At 36.2% G+C, this 19,874-nt stretch overlaps 1 protein-coding gene and 1 long non-coding RNA gene across 2 annotated transcripts in view; one reads left to right on the top strand and one right to left on the bottom strand.

Annotated features, from left to right (window-relative positions):
- Positions 1–19,874, top strand: part of LOC134805539 (uncharacterized) — a 624,519-nt gene that overhangs the window by 268,444 nt on the left and 336,201 nt on the right. The window lies entirely within an intron of this gene.
- Positions 412–5,868, bottom strand: LOC134805394 (venom peptide BmKAPI-like). The gene is made up of 4 exons (XM_063778713.1): positions 5,833–5,868; positions 2,608–2,686; positions 1,992–2,183; positions 412–606 (listed from the first exon to the last, which is right to left on the bottom strand). The coding sequence occupies exons 2-4, from the start codon at positions 2,672–2,674 to the stop codon at positions 422–424; spliced, it is 444 nt and encodes a 147-aa protein (XP_063634783.1). The 5' UTR covers positions 2,675–2,686; positions 5,833–5,868; the 3' UTR covers positions 412–421.

Raw genomic sequence — 19,874 nt, 5'->3', positions numbered from 1 at the left:
CTAAAAACGGCAAAGTGCACTTCTCTGTTACTTAAGAGCTATTTAACAGTTTTTTGCACGGAACTCTTAGCGTGAAATTGACCTGATGTTAGGTGTTTCAGTAGGCTGCAAATGATTTTGTATTATTTAGTAGATAGTATTCAAACGCTTTGAGTTGGAATATTTTATTTTTTTATAATAATTATGACAGTCGTTAAGACAAAGTAGTGGAATAAACGTTGAGCCTACGTTTAAAAAAGTAAACAAAGCATTTTGATTTTTCTTAGAAATGTTTTTTTTTTATTTCTTTAAAACAGTTCCTAAATGGTCTACCTGCTGCCAAAACTAGTTTTAAAGGTTAAAATTTACTTGCTATTAATAAACCAAACAAACATTAATTGCTTATATATAAAGGTATATTACTAACGTTAATTGCAAATATCTAACAATCTTCAGGCAACACGCATACGCCCAAAGAGTCATGGAACACGAAGCCTTCTTTGCAGTCACACCGGTTGTACTGGCAGCTGCTGAAGCAAGTTTTGTTGGTGTCGGTGTAGTCCGAACAGGATCTGCCGCAGTGGTCGCCACAACCAGATGTCGCGTTTCTGTCCCCTCCGCAATCAGCTGTAATTAGATAAGCTTAATAATAGTAAAAGTAAAGTAAATAATAACAACGAAAAACTTTTGTATAAGTGGCCATGTCGCTAAGATGCATGGTTTCCGAGATATAATAAAAAAACCGAAAAATGGGACCTTCTTACCCCCCTCACCCCCGGGGCTCAAAGGCAATGACTGGGGACTTTTGATACTGACTATGTTCATCTCCTAACTAGTCCAAACAAAGTTACGGAGTCAAAAATTGAGTTCCTAGCCTTTCCCCCTACACCTTCTTATTGCTGGGCCTATTAGTTTCAGCAATCAAAAGCAAATGGTTTTTTCACCACACCAACTGGTAAAGGCTTTCTTTATTGTTCAAAAACTGATAGCAAAGTTGCATTTTATTCACAAAATAATCAAATGCAAATTTTGAGTTGTTTCCTTTTTGCTGGTAGAACTGACTTTTTAATGATGATTTTGAATGTTAAATATTTAATAACATTCATTTGCATTTGATTTGGTTTGGTTAATGTTTGATTTCTTACAGTTAATATTTTCTTCGGGTTGGTGTGGTGAAAATTTTTTTGCTTCATTCGGGGGCAAATTTTATTTAACCATCGTGCTTTGAAACCCGAGCAAGCGAAAGATTCCAAAATTGAAGTTTTCACCACACCAACCCGAAGAAAATATTACGAGTAACTGTAAGAAACCAAACAAAACCACACCAATATTAGCACTAGCGGTTAAACAACAACTTTGCCCCCTTGTAAAACAAAATAATAACTATTTTTCCCTACGATTGAAAATCAAAGAAATATACGCTCGTAGACGGAATAGTCCCTATGACGGAATTAGCCACATTGACCTTACATATGTTTGTTAAAAAAATATAACAGTCAAATTTTTTTTTTCTTATTTCATACTGTACGATAGTGTATTTATTTAAATATTTAACTAAATGCAACTAAACACAATAAATATGGCATTTTATTGGGAAATAATGTACAAGTCAATTAATTTAACCCGAAAACTAAACTTACAGTAAGTAAGTAGACTAATTATAGTGGTATCCACATGGTTCTTTTTGGTCATAAATGTATAAAAATTATGTAAACCAATTTTGAGAACAATCAAATATTATTTAGAGGTCGCTCAAAATGAAGCAATTCTGTCATACTAAACATAAATCTATGAAATGACCTTACCAAAGAAAAAAATAACCTTATTTTGTTACAACCAAATAAAACAAAAACCGGCCAGTTTGCTATTTTTGGATGAATGTGTTTTTTATTTATTGTATGAGATATAAAGCAATGTTGAGCGACCAGTAAATAATGAGCAAATAAGTCAAAATTTGGCACATAGGTATTAACAGCGTCTAGTAGAAACACAATAAAGATGAGGTAACTTACGACACTGGCTCTTCAATATGCAGTCGCCGTTCGCGTCTCTCACGTGGCCATCCATGCACACGCATTCCGGCCTGCATAAACCGGTACTGCCCGTGCACGGTTTGGGCCGGCCGAGCTCCTCGCAGCTCCCGGGGCCGCAATGCGCACATTCCACGAACGTCTCGTCTTCTTTGCACGCCGACCGTTTTATGACTGAAAGTTTTATTGTCCCACAGTGTATCAGGTTTGAAATTGGAAACAGAAATGAGAACCTACATCATTCATTTACGATTCACAGAATGTTCTTGATTGAACATGCTAAATTGACAAGAAATTAATATTGAATGCACAAAATTAATGCCACTACTATGAAAAATTATATATTTCTCAAAATTTTAGTATTAAAGGCTGCAAGAATTGCAATGAAATCAACAGTAAGGGCTTCACTGGGGCGAAATAATAATAATTATTTATTGTTCAGAACATATTGTTTAGAAATATCGAGAAGTATAGATCTCATGTTTGGTACCATTAATAACTTTTTTCTATATTTTTCCAAAACAGCGGTTATTACTGCATAAGTATACATATAGGTTTATACTCTTCGGCATTAAACTTATGTACCTCAGGTACTCACCTAGACTCCCACTTGTATTAAACCAAAAAACACTTAAAACACACGCAGTAACAAATATTTTATCCATTATAAAAAGTACCTAAATCAGTGGTTCTTAACCTTTTCAGTCCTGTCACCCCTATGGCTAACTAGGGAACCTGATTTTACCCCTCCTCTCAATGGTAATAAAAAATAAAACGTGTACGTTTGTTATATTGTTATATTAGGTACTAATTTTATTTAACATTAACTGAAATGTCACATATATAACTATTAACTTTACCAAACAACTAATTGCACATAAATATTGACTGTGTTCTTAGAAACACATTACATCTAACTATGTATTCTTTTCATCATTAATTCATGCGTAAAAGCATATGAATGTACGATTTTTAATGCGAAGGTTGGCACTGCTTCGCATTAACAAGTTTTGGAATATCAGGCTTTGTTTCACTTAAGGCGCATCTTAAATCATATTCCACGTTGAGGCGATTTCTAGCCTTTGTTTTTAGTACCACCAACGTTGAGAAACCACTCTCACACCTGTATGTAGTAGCAAACGGTACCAACATTTTTAGAGCTCTCTCTGCTATAATCGGGTATTCAGCACTTGCTTTTTGCCAAAAAGTACAGAGTTCATAATTTTGGAATTCTACTTTTAAAGTCGAATCCTCACGTAGTCCGAGGAATTCTACTTTGGCGGACACATCTTCATCTTTAAAAATATTCTCATCCGTAGAAAATGGTCTTAACATCCAGCAATTGGATTGGCGATTCTCGATGTCCGGAAAATATTGTTGAAGTGAGCTTATTACTGACGATAAATGCTCAACCACGGAACTTTCAAACGTGATTTTCTCATCTTTGGTATTTTCCAGGGCTTCACAAAGTTGTGTAAACATTGACAAATCGCCAACCTGAACTCTCCGTTTGTAAAGTTCCAATTTACGTAAAAAACTTGCAATTTTATCCTGCGCTATTAATATATTCGTCATGTTTCCTTGCAATGAGATATTCAGGCTATTGATTTCACTGAAAAAATCAGCAAGATACGCTAACATTTGAACAAATGTTTTATCCTTAATTTTCGAATAAAACTCAGTTTCTTTTTGTGTTCTCTGGTTTTCCAAAAACTGTCCAATTTCTTCACGAAGCTCATAAACCCGGTTTAAAACTTTGCCTCTCGATAACCAGCGTACCTCTGTATGGTACAAAAGAGATTTAAATTTAGCACCAACTTCATCACATAACACTTTGAATAATCTAGAATTCGTAGCGCTGCCACGAATGTGATTGACTATTTTTACTACGGCATTTAGCGTATTTAATAAATCCGTAGGCAGCGTCTTAACAGCCAAAGCGTAACGGTGGATCAGACAATGATACGATAAAATTTGAGGAGCAAGTTGTTTCACGAGCGCTTGAAAACCAGAACGAATGCCCATCATAGAAGGCGCTCCGTCTGTACAGACGCCAACTAGCTTTAACCAGTCGAGTCCGTTTTCTTCCATAAACTGTTTTAGGGTTAAGAATACGTCTTCGCCGCGAGAAGTGGTGGTCAATGGCTTGCAGAATAAGTATTCCTCTTTCATATTATCGTCCTTCATGTAACGAGCAAATGCTAATAATTGCGAACACGAAGCTACATCGGTTGACTCATCCAATTGCAGCGCAAACATAGAACTTCCTTTTATTTCAGAAGTAACAGTCCCCAAAATGTCGTTACTCATCTCTAAAATACGACTTTGAACGGTACTATCGGAGAGTGATATCTGTTTAATCTTGGGCAAATGTTGCTCACCAATGACAAGCGACACAGCATCACATATACAAGGCTTGATGAGATCCTCTCCTATAGTGTGCGGTTTTTTATTCAAAGCTATGCGGTAAGAAATTTGATAAGATGCTTGCAGATGCGATTCATGTGTTTTTTGTACATTCCCTGCAGAATCTAACCGAGAAAACTTTAGAGCACGCTCTTTTCTCTTGAAAAAATCTATGTCTTTACCTACGAATTCCTGATGAACTTTTTCGAAATGTTCTTTCAGCTTACTAGGCTTCATACTCTCTGCTGAAAGAACTTTGTTACAAATAACACACTGAGGCTTTTCTATATTCCTATCTACAACATTTGTAAAAGCCCATTGTAGAAAGGCTTCTTTATATGACCGTTTTTTTCCAGATGTAGAAGCCATGTCATCTAAAACAATCGTAAAACACTGTTAAGCCGTGGACTGGACACATGTGGAGCGCCGCGCGGCAAGCGGCAAATCAAGGTCATTTTTACATTCTGCTGCACTAAGCATAAGAGCGGTAACTCATTTTCAATCCAAAACAGTTTTAATCAAATCTATACATTTTGATTGAGTCACGCGAACCGCCCGGCCCCGAGCGACTCGATCAAAATGTATAGATTTCAATGAATCTGTTTTGGACGACAGCAGCAACCGCTTGCCGCGCAGCCGGTCGCGTGCGTCCAGTCTAGTAGGTACATAATTAATTGTTAATTTCCATCTCCCGTCTCACAGATCCCCGCATTGATGATTTTCGGAACAAAAACTAACCACGGGTATTAAAATATCAATACCAAATTTCATCTAAAACGGTCGAGCGGTATAAGTGTGCAAAGGTTACAGACAGACAGACAGACAGACAGACAGACAGACAGACAAACCGACAGGTAGACAGACTTACTTTCGCAATTAGAATGTTAATATGGATGGATTAATTATGAACTTTTAAATACGTAATATTGAATATATGTGTAGGTATGAACTTTTCAATTTTGATTTTCTCTTACAAAAACACATGATATCAAAAGAAACACTTACCGAAACCATCAATGTATACGTATAGGTATAAATATTTTTTCAAAACGGCTTTGCTTGCTTGTACGATACAAGTAAAACAAAAGAAACGCTGTTGGTCAATCAAACTGTCAAATTTAAACTGAGTGAGGCGTCCGTTGACAACCGAGTGAGACCGACAGCGCGCAGGCGGCGGGGTGTCGACCTCTCGCTCTCGCCGCGCACTTGTCGGCGGCGTTAGAAATCATACGTTTACAATTACACTTTTTAAACACAATTTTCGCGCTAGACAGTTAGTACTTACATGAAATTCACGGGCGATCTATGTTCTTTATTTTAGGTCTAATCGTTGTTATCTTTCATTAGCTTATTACCCCCGTAAAATACCAGTTTTACCCCCACGGGGGTAACCACCCCCAGGTTAAGAACCGCTGACCTAAATACTTAATTAACAAAAACAACCTGTTTGTCTTGCAAACAAAACTAAACTAAAACTACTTTATGCAGGTAAATAAAGCTATTTAAAAATTCGCTCCGTGTGATTCTCCACTTTTCCTCGATTCACTGACTTCGATTCATTGTTTACTCTGATTTTCCTCGTAAAGTATCCTCAAAGTGAATCACCTTACAATGACGACATAAAGAGTAAAAAAATGTTATTTGCTTGAACTTTTTCAATTTAATTGATAGCTTGTGTAGGTATAAATTTGTTATTGTTGTTATGATTACACTTTACATTATTAGATAATATAATAAACACATAACCCGAATATGATCAAAATCATAAAATAGGTACAACGAAATCGCTAACTATAAAACGCGCGATGCGAGCATTTCATCCGGATGGGGGAAAGATTAGCAGTTAGTAAAGGCTTTAGAAGTATAAAGGATGACTCACGCTAGATCGGGCCGTGTGTCTATGATGGCTGATCGGTGATCACGTGGTGCTTTACATGAAAAACAAAGCGCGGGAAGCGCCGGCCCGGCTCCAGCCCTGTCTAGCGTGAGTCATCCTTAATGTTAGTTATGGCTTTTTAATGAACTACTGACTGTTGTCAGGCTATAGCATAAAATTATACTTGCTTAGTTCTTGAAATTGTTGAGCTCCGAGAACCTTTGAGGGATCTGTGTGAAAGTCATGCTAAGTGTTGATGTTATGGTACCGTATCTTGCCGATGTGTTTAAAGCTTTTGTTACCGAATGTGGATTTCCCAATATTAAGTTAAATATCTAAAAAGATCTTTGATTTTAGTGTACCTAGTATCTTAGGAATATGAATACCCCGACATTTAAACTTAAGAAAATAAAAATTAATAATAAAATTTACTATTTGCGATTATTATTTTAACCTGTAATCAGTACAGTATCTGATCCTGCCTACTTAATTACACCAACCTTAATAACTAATAACATTACATACCATAATGTAGTTAATGATATTACCTCACTCCCTGGCGTGAGATTTAATCCAACATCGACCATCAAATGGAAATACCCATTCATGGGTAACTAATGTAATCGGTCTAGAACAGCAAAAAGCTTTTTGTTAATATAACGTCGTCGAGGTACCTACTTTAAGTCAAAAAATAAGTATTCATTACAAGTAATCAAATTTAAATTAAAGTCCAAATTATTGCACCATGTCGGCGCCTGCAGTTCTTATTATTAAGTATATTGAATTTTGATAAGTTTTTTTATTAAAAAAATCGCTTTCTCCCGTGGTGTATTTATTTTTATTACCTTAATTATTTGCAACTTTGATTTTCGGGGGTAGAACTAAGGTCATACTCGTTGTTACAATTTTGTCTTCAGGTCGTCGAAAAAAAAACATATTTACCTGCATACGAGTATAAGTAGGTACAACACACAATACACATACCTAAGTGTAATACTATAACCGTCCAGGTATTGCATTTTCCTTAAAATTCGTAATGTAAACCAATATCACCCGAGGGATTTCATTTCAAATACGCCTGGGAAGGAATCCTGAATAGATACGCGTTACGACATAGCCTTTTTAAAACATAAATTTCCGAAAAAGCGTCAACGCCTGCGGAAATAAAGTGTTGCGATTTCCGCCTCACAGGCGAACCATTATTTCTCAATAGGCGCTATTTGAGATTATAAGATTTCAGTCGATCATCCAAATTGTCAATTGACTTTGTAGAAAATCCGTCGAAAAAGGTGTTTTCTAAGCGGACGATAAACCCCGAGTCGGCGACAGCTGCTCGTCCAATTTCCTTTATTTGTCTCACCTCTAGCGGAGTTAAGCTTCTTTATCTGTTTTTGGCACTTCAAAAATAGTTGCAGTTTGACGGAACCCAAAATTGCAACAAAAAAAAATCTAAACTGTATGAAATGAAAATGTTGAAATAAATATGCGTAAATCGTCCTTAGGCCACGCCGACGTTTTTAAAGTTTAAATCAATGTTTTAATAAGTAAATTTAAAAAGAGAGTAAATGTTTTCCGGCCAATCATTGTCTATGGAAATATAGTTTTAAAAAGTATATGTGATAGGTAATAGGCCACCTCTTTGTTTCATATTTGTCTATTGCAAAACTTATCTAGTGACCTATGTAGTTAATACTTCTTTGAAGCTTATAAAAACAACCTCAAACTAAATTACATATGTAACTTTCTCGATTACTATTAAACTTATATAAATATTTGCTTTATAAAATTGCGTTTCATGTTTTAACATAATTGCTTCTACAATTCTGTGTGGTTCAGCCATTCGGTGTGGCGGCAATCTCGCGGTGTGCATTTTTAAATTTAATATCTGTTTGTACCACGGACCCTCGTGAGGATTACACGGGGGTAAATTACAGAAATGTTAGGTTAAAAAAAACATTACCGTCAACACTACCTAAAGATGCTTAGGTACCTATTTAATAATAATAAATTTTGGCAGTTTGGAAGTAATTTAAGCTCAATGAAACGATCGATTTGGATTTTAAAAGTGCTGATTTTGAATAATTATTTTAAAATGATGTAAGTGCCGCGAAGAACGTCCTTTTGCCTTTTTGTGGTTCTTTAATATCGTATGAAGTTACGGAACCCTCCATTATGCGTGGACGTACACGCAATTTGCCGGTATTTTATTAATACTTTTGTGTGGTAAGAGGAATCAGTGAAAAAGTAGGTAAAGGTCAGCTCAGTAGTCGGAATTACCTACAAGAAACAATTTTGGTGTTATCCCTCTTTCTAAAGCACACTTACTTTCAGAAACGGTCAAAAATAATTAACACCCTCGTACAGGTACGGGTGGAACACATCGCAAACACTCCGCGGTTAATTTAGGCTTTATAGTGTTTACAGTCAACTCATGATGGGGGATGCTAAATGGAGAAATACCATACATATTTACTTACTTACATCTTAAATAACAATTTCAAAATAAAAACCAATACATAAATGACAAAATATTTATAAGTTCCTTACGCCGAGGTTATACCTGAAAAGGTACGTTAGGGTAAATTAAAACCCAGAGTACCTAAGTCAAAAAGTCCTCTGTAGGTACTTAATTCCGAATCACGTTAAATATTTTTAGTGCTGGCAACATTGTTCTAACTACCGTATAGTTGAGCCCCGTCGTTTATTGGTCAATCCCTAAAGTATAAAGTCGTGTGCTACGGAAAAAATTGTCACTGGTGATATAATCGTCATATACTCGACGATTTTTAATATTACTCCACCTGTATTTCAATCAGAAAAAAGATACAAATGTTATATTTTTATTATTGTTTTTGTTGAAAAGGTACCTATTTTTATAAGGTATTTTAATAAAGTTGGAAAGTAGGTACCATACTTTATACACGGCGCACTATTTTCATTCGGAGTTTTGTGTTTCTTCCTACGGAACAAACGGTAAAATCAAAAAGAACTACTAGTTCGTCTGGCTTTGACTTTGTAAAGTCAAGCTACCTTCTAGCGAAAGGCTGCTTTAAAACAAAACCCGAGTCTTTTATAATACCAACTTAGTAAAATCTAATTTAGTATTGAACTTTCTTAACATGGAAAATTAAATTTCGTTCAGATCACCGTTTTTTACTCGCGACAAAAAGGCTCGCTCGCTCGAGGCCAAGGATGTTTTTAGGGTAGCTTTGTAACAACTTCTTCTTCCTCGTTCCCTCAATGCTGAGGATCGCGACCACATGCAGCACGTCTCCATTGATTGCGGTCATAAGCCAAGTGGACCGCACGGTGCAGGCTGCCGCCACTCGTCTTCTTCATGGCGTCAGACCATCTCTTACGAGCCCCACCTTGAGCGCGTTTGCCATTCATTCGCCCCAAGATGATAGACTTCTCCATATCATGCATTGGTGATCTCATAACGTGTCCGAAAAATCTAAGGGCTCGTTCATGGCATGCTTTAGAGAGCCGTGTGGTAATACTGAGTTCTTCCAAAATAGAGATGTTAGTTCTTCTAGTTGTCCAAGGTATACGCAGCAGTCTTCGCCAACATCACATTTCAAAAGCGGCAATCTTAGCCACATCACAGCTTTTCAGGCTCCAAGTTTCGGCACCGTACATAAATATCGAGAAGACAAGAGCTCGAACCAATCGCACCTTAGTCGTACGTCGAATACCTCTGTTCCTCCAGATCTTTTCAAGGTTAGCCATAGCGCTCTTAGCCATACCAGCTCTACGGCGTATTTCGTCGTTTCGGCGTATTTGTAACAACTTATTACTAATCCAATACCAGTTGGTTAAACTTGCACCATGGATCATTGTTTGAAGAATGAGCTAGCGTAAACAACTTATGCATCTTGCTTGCACATTCAAGAATAGGGCCGCGGATGCATAAGCTAATGCAGTGAAAATCCCGCAAAAAATCTACGCAGCAGCCCTTCCAATATGAAACTTTATTACGGACTGAAAAGTTTTAATAATCTCTCGCGACAAGAGACGACTCGACAGAGTAGAGCAATAATCCACACTGCACGAATTTTTATAAATGGTAGATTTGGCGACAACGCGAATTAGCTTGCAACTCAGAAACAGAAATACCGTATTTCTGTACAATATAATAGTGTATTTCTATTAAATACCTAAGCTTTAATTTATAAAAGTATAGGTAGCTAATCATTTAGTCGCAAATAAATACTTACTAAAAAAAGTCCAGATTGATAATAATGTCAGTTTATTATGTCATAATTATGAAACTTTCCGAATATCTGAGAACTTTTTTTCCGCTATATACGAGGTAAAATTTAAGGTATATTATACCGTCGTATAATAGGTAAGTCGAAAAATTCGTAGAATAGATACATTTTATTTAATGATTTAGAATGTATAGAATTCTTCATTACTTTTAAATTTTCAAGTGACAACTTTTTAAATTATTGTTGAGCTGTACTCATTAGTATATCATACAACTATTAACCATTTAATCGAATTAATATAAGTTAAACGTTTTAACAAGTATCTTACTTAAATCACCTAGTGTAAACTGACAGTACCAACTCTACAAAAGTTATGCTGAATGACGGACTTCATCTAGAGCGGTCTTGCTAATAGCAATCGTTACCATAGTTTCAAAGTTTCACTTCGCTTCATATATCCGAAACTTTAATAATAGACGTTAATCGACTGCACTTACTTAACGGTGCTCAGCTTAGTAATAAATAATAAATGTGTCGGAGAGAGATTGCGGTAAATTATACTAGAAGCAAGTTGGCAGCAGGAATATCATTCTAGAGCTTCATTAATCGATAAATAGTTTACAAGAAACATATTTAACGTTAGTCTTATATCGATGCGCAGTCATTGAAAACGTTGGTTCATTTTGCACTTTACAAAAATCCGGTGGCGTATTCTGGGTGTAATAACAGGTTATGAATTTGATCTGGATTTGTTTTGGATATGATCTGTCAGTGTCGAGGGTGACATTTCTTCAAGCAGAAGAACGAATGAACCAAGGATGTGACGTTTCTGGTTGATGAAATTAATGGAAAAATAATAAGTACGTATCGTTTTTGTTTGAAGAAACGTCACTGTTGAAACTGGCATATATAATCCATATCGTATCTATTTATCATATCTTACAGTTCGAATCCGGCCGACATTATGTAGGAACGTGTTATAATTATGAGGTACTTCTGAACTCAGTGATACGAGCTCGACTGCGGGTCAAATTTATACGCGTAATTGCCTCATCGTGTAACTGCCGAGGACTCGACTGGACTAATGGAATGACGTATTTCATGAAATGCCTGTAAAGGCATTTTGGGTCAATTTATTGTAAAATTTTGACTGCGTAGATGCATTTTAGGTAGGTATTTAGTATGCAATTATATTCTTCTTCTCGTTAAGTACGACAGTTAGCATTGAATTAGGACATGTTAAATATTATTATTATTGCCCTCCGTTAAAGCGAAGTGAATGATTTGTTAATGCGAGAAAACTTCCAGATGTATTCATTATTAATAATACTTTTATGTTTATTTAGCATTTTTTATTTTTTAGATACCTTGGATCGAGTGATTGAAAATCGTTTCTCACTCGTCCGTAGATGGAGCGAGCGAGCATTCGACTGGCACGTTATGGCGGTTAGGTGCCAAGGCCACTTTTGCCTTTGGTTGCACTTGCACGTTGCACCGAGCCAAAGAGAGCAAAATGTCGCGTTCGCTGGATATTTGCTTGGCTATTTGTGTACTAGTGGTTAACTGATGAACGGCCGATCTTATCCCAATGAGTCAAGTGAAAAAAATCCTACAAGTAATAGGTATGTTTGTCGTAGGCCGATCGTACGATGAGGCAGATTTTCACGTTTCACGATATGCCTAGGAATTTCACGATATTCAATTCAATTCAATTTATTTATTTTGCTTGAACATACACAGTTGTCATGGTTACATGTCATTGGGGTATTATAGGTACATATTGTAGCTATTGTGTACATGCATGTATGGTCTACCACAATATGGCATGCAAAATCTTAGACTAACTTAAACTAAAATAATAACCTAATTAAGTACAATTAAAATGTCACGTTATCAAAATATTCATTAAGATTATAAAATGGTCTTATTATTAGAAATGATTTCAATTTTTTGCAGAAGTCAATAATATTATCACATTGTCTAATGTCCTCATTTAAAAAATTATAAATTTTAATTCCCATGTATTCCAGACTTTTTTTGAAATGTATATAATTTTTAGATTCTGGTAATGGTATGTCAAATTTATGCCTTAATCTAGGGTGTCTATTTTTGTTTTTACATACAAATCGGTTCTTATTTTTATATACAAAAATACAGACTAAGTATATGTACAGTGATATCACAGTCAATATGTTATGCTTCACAAATAGAGGACGGCAATGTTCAAGTGGCCTCGCCTTATCAACATATCTCACAGCTTTTTTCTGTAAAATTAAAACAGATTTCACATGGACACTGTTACCCCAGACCTCAAGGCCATATCTCATTAGGCTTTCAAAATATGCAAAGTAAACTGTTTTAAGTGCAGATGAGCTTAATATTTTAGAGAGGCTTTTCAAGGTGTAACAGGCTGAGGCTAATTTTTTTCTTAGTAGTTCTATATGACTGGACCAGCGCAATTGTGTGTCTAAATGTATACCTAAGAAATTAACATCATCGGCTTTTGCTACAGGTAGAGGCAAATCATACGATATGCTATTTGTGTGTCTGAGAAAAGGAGAATATATAGTTTTGTCTAAATTTATTTTAAGACCATTGCATTCAAACCAATAGGATAATTCCTCCCAAGTTTCGCCTATTTGAGTTTCAAGTAAATTAATATTTTCATTACCTATTATTATACTTGTATCATCTGCGTAAAGATAAGGTGTACCATGAGTTATATTGGATTGCAAGTCATTGACAAAAATAATAAATAGTAAAGGCCCTAAGACAGATCCTTGGGGGACTCCACAGTCAATTGCTTTCTTAGTAGAATTAACATAACTAACACAACCGGAATTATCTACATCAACTATTTGAACAAATTGGGTTCTATCCGTTAAATAGGATGTCAGTAATTTTAGAGTCGTTCCACGGATTCCGTAATATTGCAACTTATCAATTAAAATTTTATGGTTTACACAGTCGAAAGCTTTGCTTAAATCGCAAAAGATACCCGCACATTTATAATTTTGGTTAAGATTGTTCATAACGTCTAGGACCAACTCAGTAATAGCTGCTACTGTGTTTCGATTCTGTCTAAAGCCAAACTGTTGAGAACAAAAGTAATTGCATTTTTCGAAGTGATTAATAATTCTATTTGCTATAGCCTTTTCAAAAATTTTGGAAAGTACAGTCAACAAAGAAATAGGACGATAATTCGATATCTCCTCTTTACTATCTTTTTTATGCAATGGAATCACTTTTGCAGTTTTAAATTGAATTGGAAAAATCCCATCACAAATACACGTATTGAAAATGTCACACAGCGGTGCGCAAATAGCTTCTATGTTATATTTGATCAACGTCGTACTTATGTCATCCGGACCGCATGAGCTTGTGTTTTTCAGTAACTTGACGATTCTTATGATTTCAAACTCATCAACGGGTGACATGAAAAGAGATTTAGTGTTATTTATGTGACTGTTATGTAAAAGATTCATATGTTCACTACCATGATCTGTATTGATATCGAAGGCTTTACCCACGTTAATAAAGTATTCATTAAAAATGTTGCTTACTCTTGTAGGATCATCGATTATATCATTATTAACACGGAGTTTGATTTTGCTTTTATCAGAAATTGACTTCTTGGTAGTATTTTGATTCACTATTCTCCATATTACCTTACTTTTTGACTTTGCCCTTTTTATAGCATTTTTAATGTGTATGTTTTTTGCTGTAAAAATTAGTTTCTTTAAGATGCCGTTGTAAGACTTGTAAAGCTGCCTAAGATCACTATCATGTCTAAATTTACGCATTGCTAATAGTAATGACCTTTTTCTTCTGCATGATACTTTAATTCCCCGTGTAATCCAGGACTTTTGGTGATTCCGTAGTTTTACTTGTTTAAAAGGAAAGTGCTTGTCAATTAAGCTATATATTATATTATAGAACGCTTGTACTTTTCCTTCACATTTTCATTGTACACTCCACTCCAAGCAGTTATTTCTAAGTCTGTTTTAAAATTCTTTAAAGCACTTTGGGAGTATATTCGTTTCACTTGAACCTTAATTTGCTGGACTGGCAGTATTAATTGATCGTGGAAAACTACGGTTTGAGCGTCATGATCTGAAAAACTGCAAGGGACAACTTTGCCTTTAAAGTCATCACCCATATCTGTAAAGATATTGTCCACTAAAGTTTGAGATGTCTCTGTAACGCGAGTGTAGTTTCTTATCGTGGGCCTCATATTATGTTCTAGAAGAACTTGCAAAAAAATTTTAGTTACATTTGTTTTGCCTTTTAAATCGATGTTGAAATCCCCACACAGGATGGAGCAATTATTTTTATTGTTACTTAGAAATAGGTCTAACTGTGTCAGAAATGTTTTAATGTCACTACTTGGACTTCGGTAAACTGTACTAAGATATATTTTGGGCATGTTTCGAAGTTCAATTGTCAGACAGCATACTTCAAAAACTTTTTCCTTATAGTATCTTTCAACATTGTATATTTTGCAACTCTTATATATATCATCTCTAGCAAAAATAATACAGCCACCTCCACGACTAATGGGCCTCGAACAATTAGCTACAACTCGATATCCAGGTAACCTAATGCTACTGTCTTCGTCCTGCTTTAACCACGATTCTGTTATACATATAAAACATGGTCGGAATTCGAGTTCCAGCTCCACAAAAGACTCTAGATAAAGTATTTTATTTTGAAGACGGTTAATATTAAGATGTAGCACAGACAGGCATTTGTTGATGTTTGGAGAAGTACTATCGTGGAAGGAGGCTTGACAGTCTGACATGTGCCTGAACTTACGATCGGCCGCCGACATGTATACGTATACATCATAAAACACGAATCTAAATAGATAAGTACCCCACAACCGCTATATAAAACCATTCAGGGCCCTAATCTTCAAACGTAAAATGAGGAAAATGGCCCATGTACTTTTCAGGTTGATTCCTTTATAAAGAAAATGTGTAAAGTCAGAAAGAGTTAAGAAAAGCGATTATAAAACAAAACGTTGCCTACAGTTTTTGACATAGGTACTTCCTTGTTTCTCTCCGTCCAGCTTATTCTTACCGTTCCTCTCCATAGTCATACATATTATGAAAACAAAGCTGCACTTTAAGGTGGAAGCAAGCCGCTTTGCATGGTGATAGTAGACACCAAAGTAAGTGATTCTTTCCGAAGCACCCAAAAATTCACCCCTTAGGAGCCGAGATTTAGCGAGGTCTATTAGAAAAAAGAAAAAAAAAACACAAGTTTCAGGGAACAACAAATATTAAAAAAAAAATATTTGAAAGAAAATCACTTTTTTTAACGTAAAAAAAATAAATCCAAAATCTTTTCAAACAATATTAGTGTGGAATTATTTAAAACGATTTTTTTCTCTTTTGCGCTTTATTCTTGCAAATAATGTCCTCGACTTTGAAGAATGTCTGAAAATAAGTATTTTTGGTTAAAGTCAACATAACAGTTATATGTGGAAAACTGTCATAGTCGCCATCTTACATAAAAAAGGAGATATATCGAAGTCGAGTAATTTTCGCCCCATAAGCCTCCTTTCCCATACGTACAAACTCTTTGCAAAAGTTTTATGCAACCGCCTAACTTGTATCCTCGATGAATGGCAACCTCCTGAGCAGGCTGGTTTCCGGAGCGGATACTCTACAATCGACCATCATGCGGTAGAGCAGTTAATGGAGAAAAGTCACGAGTACAACCGGACCCTGTGCATGGCCTTCGTAGATTACAAAAAATCCTTCGACAGTGTCGAGCATTGGGCGGTGTTTGACTCTCTCCATCGCTGCTCAATCGACAATCGCTACGTGAATCTGCTCTAGGAGCTATATACCTCGGCAACAATGCAAGTTTGGCTTTACAACTCAGTAACCCAATATCTATCGAAAGGGGATACCATTTCACTCAAGTTTTTACGGCAGTGCTAGACGACGTCATAAAAACGCTTGCATGGGACAGAACTGGTATCAATATCCATGGTGTCTTCTTGTAGCACCTGCCGCCTTTTTTGTTTGCCGAGTCCCTGGAAGATCTTCAAGGCATGGTTGAAAGCCATGCTTCTTTGAATAGATCTTAAGCTGAATACGTCCAAGACTAAAGTTATGACGAACATCTCTAGTAAATCGATTCCAACCGTTACGGTTGGGAACGCAATTCAGGAGGTGGTCGAGCAATACGTGTATCTTGGATATATTCTATCATTTGACAAAACACATCAGCAGAAGAAGATCTCCAGGAGAATCCAGCTGGGTTGGGCGGCATTCAATAAACTAGCGGACATCCTCAAACCCGTTAACATTCCACAATGCCTGAAAACTCGCCTCCAACCAATGTGTCCTACCTACCATGACCTACGGTGCCAAGACATGAACGCTCACTAAAGAGGCTGTGTATAAAATGCCGAGTGGCACAGATAGCCATGGAGCGCGCCATGCTCGGCATCAAACTTCAAGACCGAGTGAGGAATGTCGAGATCCGACGCCGCACCCAGATGCAAGACGTCGGATGCGTCATCACCAAACTTAAATGGAGCTGGGCGGGACATGTTGCCAGACAGAGTGATGGCAGGTGGGCCAAAATGTTAACGGAATGGTGGCCGCTTTCAGACGAAAGAAGTGCCTGGCGTCCGTTGGCTCGTTGGGTGGACGACATTCCGAACCGAAGATTGCGGGTCACTTCTGGATGAGTTTGGCTCAGGACCGGGATAAGTGGCGTACTCGAGGAGAGGCCTATGCTCAGCAGTGGGCGATTAAAGGCTGATATGATGGTATTATATATTTACAAGAAAAAGATTATTCATCTTCAGCTTCATTCATACTGGCTAAACTGGTTAAACTACGAGTAGAGGATGAAATAAAAAAGAGAATAAACAGATAAATATACTTTATATTGAAAATGTAATATTTTTATAAAGTTATATAAGTTATTATACCTACGTACTTTAACGTACCTACTAACTTTACAAAACTTTCATTTGCCCAATATTCGGTAGGGATTAGAGTACTTTTAAACCTCTACCCCCTTTAAAGCCCTACTTTTAAACACAATGCCTCATAATTTGTTTAATGAATTTGAAGATATATGTATAAATGTTTATATAATAATAGATAAAGGTGTATTTTATATTAATAAGAAAAGCACAACATAGTTAGAACTTAATACAGTACTTAAAAGTAGTCACTAATTATAAATCGTCATGTCAATAAAACTAGGCCAATTTCTCGAACATGAATCTTATAAACTACTTAACTGATTTTGATGCGATTTTCAGTTTCTGATAAGAAATATGTTTGACTTTATTATTAAGTGTTTATTTGCAGACATTTTTGAACGTGGAAGACACTATTTGAAAAATAAAACGCCAAGGGTTTTTTTTTTATAATTTTACACTAATACTATATTCCTTTAATATAATTTGTGTATATTTTTTTTACATCAAACATAGTTATTTTCTTTCGATTGACATACAATTTATCTTAGTCTGATGATCCGTGAAACTTGTAGATTTTTCTTTTCCTGTTTTTAATAGACCTCGCTTTTTCTCGGCTCCTAAGGGACGAAATTACGGGTGCTTCGAAAAAAATCGTTTTATTTGGTCTCCACTATCATCGTGCAAAGTGGCTTGCTCCCATCTCAAAATGCAGCGTTCCGGCAAAAAAGCTCCATAATTAGTAAGACTATTATACCATAGAATCATCTCAGAAGCCTCCAATCGTTTCCTTTCTTTCTGCTTCATTGTCCACGTCTCGTAAATCGGATCCCTTTGTTTGACATAATTATTGAAAATCATAATGTAATGATTGTCAGATTATCATTAGTCATAATTCTGAATTCGTTAACTTTACAGGATTTTCGTTAGGTTATCTTATAGATAGGTTAGGTTAGGTTTGTTTTATGGCAATCATGAAAAGTTACGCGTGTCTGAGAAAAACCAAATTTTGACTAACGAAAATGCGGACAAACATTACATTATGACTTAAAACTATTGGGAAACAATAGAGACCCCTCGTCAATACCTATACAATACGATGCTCCAGATGTACTCGTATATCTTAAATATCTTAATCAGAGTTTTTTTTGTAATCCTAGATCCTTTTATGTAGATAAGCAGATTTTTTTGGCGTTGAATCCTATTTTTGCCGTCGTTACCCTTGAACCCTCTTGAGGTATATCGTCAAAATATAATATTCACAATAATGTAAGAACATAACATGCCTGCGTAAGCAGTAAACAATCTACTTTACAGGAATATCCTCTATCAAGGCATTTGTTTACGAAAATCACTATTAATAATTCCCAAGGAAAAAATACAACAGTGCGCGAACATTGCATTTTGAACTTTATTCTTCATGAAGTAGAGCTTATTATAAAACGTGAAGTCAAGCGCTTTGATTAACTGGCGAGGCTAAATAAGCGGAGAGCATTGCGGTTTGATTTGATGTAAGATTAGGTAAATATATGGCTGTATATATCAGATAATTGGAGATAAAGTGAGCTAGAGCTCGTTTTTGTTCCGTGGTTTGTAAAGAATTTAACACAATCTTTCCGCCACAGTTGCAATTATGCAGAGTATTTCTTTCCATACGAGGTATTTGTTTATTAAATATTTGCAATATCTTCGCTGTCGGCTGGATGTTCATAATGTCGTAATAATCATGTCCTATTCGTAGGCCTCAATCAACCTAGACGCATTGATGATTTATTAATTAATTGTGAAATTAACGCGGTTCGGTCGCCGCAAGTGAAGTGACACAATGAGTGCCTACGACAGAAGGCGCTTTTGGAACGAATTATATACAATACAATGTCTGCCACTGTCGAATACATCTGTGCAGCAAACCACCTGGTTGAGGACGATCCTGAGGGAATGATGCAGCACCTGCATCAGCCTCTACGGGCATGTTGGCTACGGGGGCTTTAGGTGTACCAACCCCTAGTGTAAATTTAGTGTGTCATTTAGTATGGGATTTTGACTTTCCAAAACGTCCCGCTTGGCGCGCTTTTCAAAATCCCGTACAAAAATAGTCATAACGCAAACGCGTACGCTCGTCACGCTAAAATGTATACACTAGGGATTCTTAGCCACACAGATCTTTATAACAGGTTTTGGACCCTTTGCTTGAGCGTTGTCCCTTATGATTGCACGTTTATAACTTTGATTTATATAATATTTCAAAGGTAAACTAGCGTCAAGTATTCTCTGGAAAATTTATTAAAAACTTTCTTCCGAAGTAGCCGTCGCCTGGGACGCTCTCCCGTCAGTTTTCGAAACTTTGCCCGTGATACTTTTTCTTTTGACGATTGGTTGCGAGAAATTAGTTTCTTATGTAAAGTGACCAGGAAAGCGTT

This window comes from Cydia splendana, chromosome 2 (genome assembly GCF_910591565.1).
Source record: "Cydia splendana chromosome 2, ilCydSple1.2, whole genome shotgun sequence".
Taxonomy (NCBI): domain Eukaryota; kingdom Metazoa; phylum Arthropoda; class Insecta; order Lepidoptera; family Tortricidae; genus Cydia; species Cydia splendana.
The sequence above is the reverse complement of the archived record's forward strand: the minus strand, read 5'-3'. Positions and strand labels throughout refer to the sequence as shown.

What these genes read in the sequence shown, in the direction of transcription:
- LOC134805394 (XM_063778713.1), bottom strand. Translation starts at nt 2,674, where the DNA reads ATGGATAAAATATTTGTTACTGCGTGTGTTTTAAGTGTTTTTTGGTTT. An exon ending in TAATACAAGTGGGAGTCTAG is followed by an intron (nt 2,184 to 2,607) that starts GTGAGTACCTGA and finishes TAAAACTTTCAG; the next exon opens with TCATAAAACGGTCGGCGTGC. An exon ending in CATATTGAAGAGCCAGTGTC is followed by an intron (nt 607 to 1,991) that starts GTAAGTTACCTC and finishes ATCTAATTACAG; the next exon opens with CTGATTGCGGAGGGGACAGA.